Source organism: Globicephala melas, chromosome 11, assembly GCF_963455315.2.
Source record: "Globicephala melas chromosome 11, mGloMel1.2, whole genome shotgun sequence".
Taxonomy (NCBI): Eukaryota; Metazoa; Chordata; class Mammalia; order Artiodactyla; family Delphinidae; genus Globicephala; species Globicephala melas.
In genome coordinates, this window is record NC_083324.2 from 51361875 (window position 1) to 51367874 (window position 6000).

At 45.4% G+C, this 6000-nt stretch overlaps 1 protein-coding gene across 3 annotated transcripts in view; it reads right to left on the minus strand.

Annotated features, from left to right (window-relative positions):
* Positions 1–2885, minus strand: part of FBXL2 (F-box and leucine rich repeat protein 2) — an 86118-nt gene extending 83233 nt beyond the window's left edge. For all 3 annotated transcript variants that reach the window (XR_009566018.2, XR_009566019.1, XM_030830073.2), the window contains exon 1: positions 2796–2885. Coding sequence is in view for 1 of the 3 variants with exons in the window: in XM_030830073.2 (XP_030685933.1) it covers positions 2796–2798 (3 nt within the window). In the remaining 2 variants the exon portion in view is untranslated. The remainder of the gene's footprint in view (positions 1–2795) is intronic.
* Positions 2886–6000: the final 3115 nt, after the last annotated feature.

A 6000-nucleotide genomic window follows, 5' to 3' on the forward strand; every position in this document is an offset into this window, starting at 1 on the left:
CACCACATTGCAAATCAACTACATGTCAATAAAATTTAAAAAAAAAAAAAAAGCTGGTCTTTGTGATTCACAAAAGCAGGTGCCAATTCCTGAGCACAAACTGAAATGACAGGAGAAACTTTAAATGCTATTACAGCCATGAGTATGAACCCTAATCCAATAATCTGTCTTCACTGATGCCTCTTCATCTCATCTGTGTGAAAGAGGAGAGGAGAGAAGGTTAGGAGTGCCTACTCTGTTCTACAGCGTCCAGTCCAGTGCCAAGAACAACAAAATACAAGTAAGTGTTTGTATACATAAGTGCTCAAAACATTAAAATCCAAGTAAGAGAGAAAACTAATTTCATAACATATAAATAGCATATACATTGAGGAACATATAACGATACACTATACATTATAATCCAAAACCATAAGCAGGTTCTTTTTTTTTAATTAATTAATTTACTTATTTATGGCTGCATTGAGTCTTTGTTGCTGCACACAGTCTTTCTCTAGTTGTGTCGAGCGGTGGCTACTCTTCGTTGTGGAGCACGGGCTCTAGGAACACGGGCTTCAGTAGTTGTGGTAACGCAGGCTCAGTAGCTGTGGCACACGGGCTTAGTTGCTTGTGGGATCTTCCCGGACCAGGGTTCGAACCCGTGTCCCCTTCACTAGCAGGTAGATTCTTAACCACTGCGCCACCAGGGAAGTCCCATAAGCAGGTTCTGAGACAAGACGCCTGGTTTTGAAATCTGGCTGGGTGACTGGGGCAAGTTACTTTACCTCTCTGTGCCTCAATTTCCTCACCTCTCAAATGGGGAAAGGTATTCTCCTCATAAGGTGGTTGTGATGGTTAATTAAGACACGTAAGGTGCTTATAAAAATGTCTCACATAAAATGCACACAATAAATGTCAGCTCTCATTATTATTTAAAGGCAATAGAAACAAGTGGCTTAATTGAAGAAACTTTCATTGAGAAATAGCTAAGCAGAGTTCCAAAATTCATGTGCAAAGTCATAAATATCAAATGCTAAAGCTGTATGTTTAGATTCAAGCATTTAATGAAGGGTTATGTTATGATCTCGAATACAGTTTGGGGGACTACAGAAGCAGCCTCCTCATCCCCACTGCTATACCAGCCATTCCCCTTTTCCCCTGGAGCCCAGACATCATCTTACACCCAATTAAATCCCTTCCATGAATTAAATTCTTAATGCTTAAAGATATACAAAAAGCAAAGCATTTCTAAGTTTAGCAAAGCAACCACTAGTACATAAGTACAATAAAATGCTTTTATTTTAGAGTAAATAAAACTCTAAAATTTACAATAGTGAATCAAGGTGGACTGTGGGTCAGGATGCAAGGGGTAGACAAAGGAGAAGAAAAGGAAAATGGACAACAGGAGGAATATGAGACTTCAGAGAGAAAGCTGTGAATATGTAACTCCTGAATATTCTTTTTCTCCTTCCTATAATCATAAGGGCTTTTCACACAGATAACATGTAAAAGCAAGGCACTGCAACATTTAAAACAGATTTTTGTAAAATTCATTTCCTGAAACTCTTGCTGGCTCCATTAATTTTCACTTAAAGCAATTCAGAATTTGAAAGAAACATACACAAAATAAAGGCACTGCTGTTAATTTGTGGGTGATTTTTTTTCCTGCTATCAACAGGCCACACACCTGGCGGTTGTTTTTCCAGAGTCAATGAGACACAGATCATCCACATTCCCTTACTACCTTAATTATTAAGAAAACACAGAGCTAGCCAGGATTCCAGTGGGCAGTTTCTCTCTCCAGAAGGCTGACTGCCACTTGGGGAGCACCCTGCATCCTCAGCTTATTAGCTCTTCCACTAACCCCTGCAGATAAGGAGCAAATCTACACGGAATTACGAACAGTTACAGAAACTGTTTCTCGAACTAGGCATTTTCTTATTCCCCACCCCCACTCCCTCTCAAATATTCTATACCAAAGGTGTGTCCCCAAGCAGAGAATCCAGCCCCTCTCTTCTTTCACACCCTTTGGAGGCTTCTGGAGAATTCACACATCTGGTTGGCAATTCCCTGAATCCTGCCTATTCAAGCCAATATCTGAGCTGAGTCTTCAGGTTAGGTTTTTAAAAAACGTGCTTAATGGGGACCAGGTGGGAATGTCCATTCACAAGTTTATTGAATAAAGGTAATGATTTAAGACGTTTACCACGCACTAATTATGAATTGAATCCCTGAGTAAGGGTGCTGCATGCACGAAAAAACTCCAGCTTAATGTCCCCATTTTTAAAAAGGAGGGAGGAATCTCCCAAATTACACATTTAAATTTCCACATGCTAAAAACCCTGTCAGAATGAATTTCAAAGAAATACCTATTTGTATATTACTAACATAACTGCATAGAAACAAGACAGGAAGCATGTAGACTACAATATAGCGTTGGTATGAATATATATGGCATATGATACTCATACATATCCTTTTTTATTTTTTTCTAACCACACCCTCTCTGAGTGGCTTCCTAGGCTCGCCGGGGCCAAACAGCGTCACGCTGTCCGGCGACCGGCCGGTTGGGGGTCCCAGCCAGGCACTCAAAGGTGAGAACGCGGCCCTGGGCAGCGGGCGGGCGCTCCGGCTCTCCAAGGGGTCCCCCTCCCGCGGGTCCGCCCAGTCCTGCCCTCCCCGGGAGCCCCGCAGGCCGCAGCCCGGCCTCTCTGCGACCCCGGCGCCGCCCGCCCCAGCCCAGAAGGCGGCCGCCCTGCGACGCAGCCCGGGCGGGGAAGGGCCAGGCGGCCGGGCTGCGAGGGCCCCAAACTCACCATGGCCGAAGAGCCACAGGCGCGCCCACAGCCCAGAGTCACACGGCGCCGGCAACGCCCGTTGTCCTGGTGACGCCAACTGGGCGCCCCGCCCCGTCCCCTAGGTGGGCTCAGAGGCGGCCATTGGCTGCCGGACAGCACATGACGCGCAGGGGCGGTGCCCTTTGGACCGCCCCCCGCCCCCCACGATTCGGCTCTTGGGCGGGGCCTCTTTGGCTTTCCTCCTTTGCATCTGTCCCTCATCACCCTGATCACCTTGACATCCTTCACCTGACAGATGACCCGGACCTGATGGGAAAGGCCTTTATGGACTTACCTTATTTAAGAAACTTTATTTAAGTTACCTTGATTACACAGGTAACACATGATTATTTGAGACATTTTATTTATCTATTTAAATTTATTTATTTATTTATTTTTGGCTGCGTTGGGTCTTCGTGCTGCACGCGGGCTTTCTCTAGTTGCGGTGAGCCGGGGCTACTCTTTGTTGTGGTGCACAGGCTTCTCACTGCGGTGGCTTCTCTCGTTACAGAGCACGGGCTCTAGGCGCACAGGCTTCAGTAGTTGTGGCACGTGGGCTCAGTAGTTGTGGCTCACGGGTTCAGTAGTTGTGGCTCACGGGCTCTAGAGCACAGGCTCAGTAGCTGTGGCGCACGGGCTTAGTTGCTCCGCGGCATGTGGGATCTTCCCGGACCAGGGCTCGAACCTGTGTCCCCTGCACTAGCAGGCAGATTCTTAACCTGTGTGCCACCGGGGAAGTCCTGGAGACATTTTAAACAATAACGAATTAAAAAGAATAAAACCACACCAAATCTCAGCACTTGATATAACCACTGCTTATATTTTAAGTCTATCTGCTTCCAAGCCCGCAACAAAATGTATATTATTATAATACGTTGTATTCTTGGAAATGGAAGCAAACAATACGCACTTTTATTATCTACTTTTTTCAATTTAAAAATTATCCTTGGGCTTCCCTGGTGGCGCAGTGGTTGAGAGTCCGCCTGCCGATGCAGGGGACACGGGTTCATGCCCCGGTCCGGGAAGATCCCACATGCCGCGGAGCGGCTGGGCCCATGAGCCATGGCCGCTGAGCCTGCACGTCCGGAGCCTGTGCTCCGCAACGGGAGAGGCCACAACAGTGAGAGGCCCGCGTACCGCAAAAAAAAAAAAAAAAAAAAAAAAAAAAAGTATCCTTGCATGCCAATTCATGTCATAGCATTGTATGTATATACTCTAAATTATTTAATCATTCAACAACTTGTTGGATGTTTTTAACATGGTTGACAGGAACTTTAGATATCCTCAAATCCAGCCCATTCAATCTATGAAGAGACATACTCAACAGCGGATCTGTCATCTCCCCTTGAATGTCTAATAGACATCCCACACTTAAATATAGCCCCAATAAGATTTTTGATCCAAGTTTCTTACTCTCCCTAAACAAATGGACAACTGTAGCCCTCAACAATCAACACCAGAAAGCCCTGTGAAGAGGAAGAGAATTTGTAGTGATAGAAAGTAGATTACTGGTTGTTCACAGCTGGGTTAGGAGTGGTGGAGGAAGAGATAATAACTAAAGGGTACGAGGTTTCTTTTTGAGGTGATGAAAGTGTTCTAAAGTTGACTGGGGGGGCTTCCCTGGTGGCGCAGTGGTTAAGAATCCGCCTGCCAATGCAGGTGACACGGGTTCGAGCCCTGGTCCGGGAAGATCCCACATGCCGCGGAGCAACTAAGCCCGTGCGCCACAACTAGTGAGCCTGCGCTCTAGAGCCCGCGAATCACAACTACTGAAGCCCGTGTGCCACAACTACTGAAGCCCACGCGCCTAGAGCCTGTGCTCTGCAACAAGACAAGCCACCACAATGAGAAGCCTGCGCCCCACAACAAAGAGTAGCCCCTGCTCACTGCAACTAGAGAAAGCCCACGTGCAGCAGCGAAGACCCACTGCAGCCAAAAATTAAATAAATTAATAAATTTAAAGTTGACTGTGGTGATGGTTGCACACATCTATGAATATACTAAAAACCACTGCGTTGTACAGTTTGTGTGAAATGCATAGTATGTGACTTATATTTCAATAAAGCTGTGTGGTTTTTTGTTTTGTTTTTATACATTTTTTAATTTATTTATTTATTTTAGGCTGAGTTGGGCCTTTGTTGCTGCATGCAGTCTTTCTCTAGTTGTGGCGAGTGGGGGCTACTCTTCATTGCAGTGTGTGGGCTTCTCATTGTGGTGGCTTCTCTTGTTGCAGAGCACCAGCTCTAGGCACACGGACTTCAGTTTTTGTGGCACGCGGGCTCAGTAGTTGTGGCTTGTGGGCTCTAGAGTGCAGGCTCAGTAGTTGTGGCACACAGGCTTAGTTGCTCCGCAGCATGTGGGATCTTCCCAGACCAGGGCTCGAACCCATGTCCCCTGCATTGGCAGGCGGATTCTTTTTTTTTTTAACATCTTTATTGGAGTATAATTGCTTTACAATGGTATGTTAGTTTCAGCTTCACAACAAAATGAATCAGTTATATATATACATATATTCCCATATCTCTTCCGCTTGCGTCTCCCTCCCTCCCACCCTCCCTATCCCACCCCTCCAGGCAGTCACAAAGCACCGAGCTGATCTCCCTGTGCTATGCGGCTGCTTCCCACTAGCTATCTACCTTACGTTTGGTAGTGTATATATGTCCATGCCTCTTTATCGCTTTGTCACCGTTTACCCTTCCCCCTCCCCATAGCCTCAAGTCCATTCTCTAGTAAGTCTGTGTCTTTATTCCTGTTTCACCCCTAGGTTTTTCATGACATGTTTTTTTTTCTTAAATTCCATATATATGTGTTAGCATACGGTATTTGTCTCTCTCTTTCTGACTTACTTCACTCTGTATGACAGACTCTAGGTCTATCCACCTCATTACAAATAGCTCAATTTCGTCTCTTTTTATGGCTGAGTAATATTCCATTGTATATATGTGCCACATCTTCTTTATCCATTCATCTGTTGATGGACACTTAGGTTGTTTCCATCTCTGGGCTATTGTAAATAGAGCTGCAATGAACATTTTGGTACATGACTCGTTTTGAATTTTGGTTTTCTCAGGGTATATGCCCAGTAGTGGGATTGCTGGGTCATATGGTAGTTCTATTTGTAGCTTTTTAAGGAACCTCCATACTGTTCTCCACAGTGGCTGTATCAATTTACATTCCCACCAAC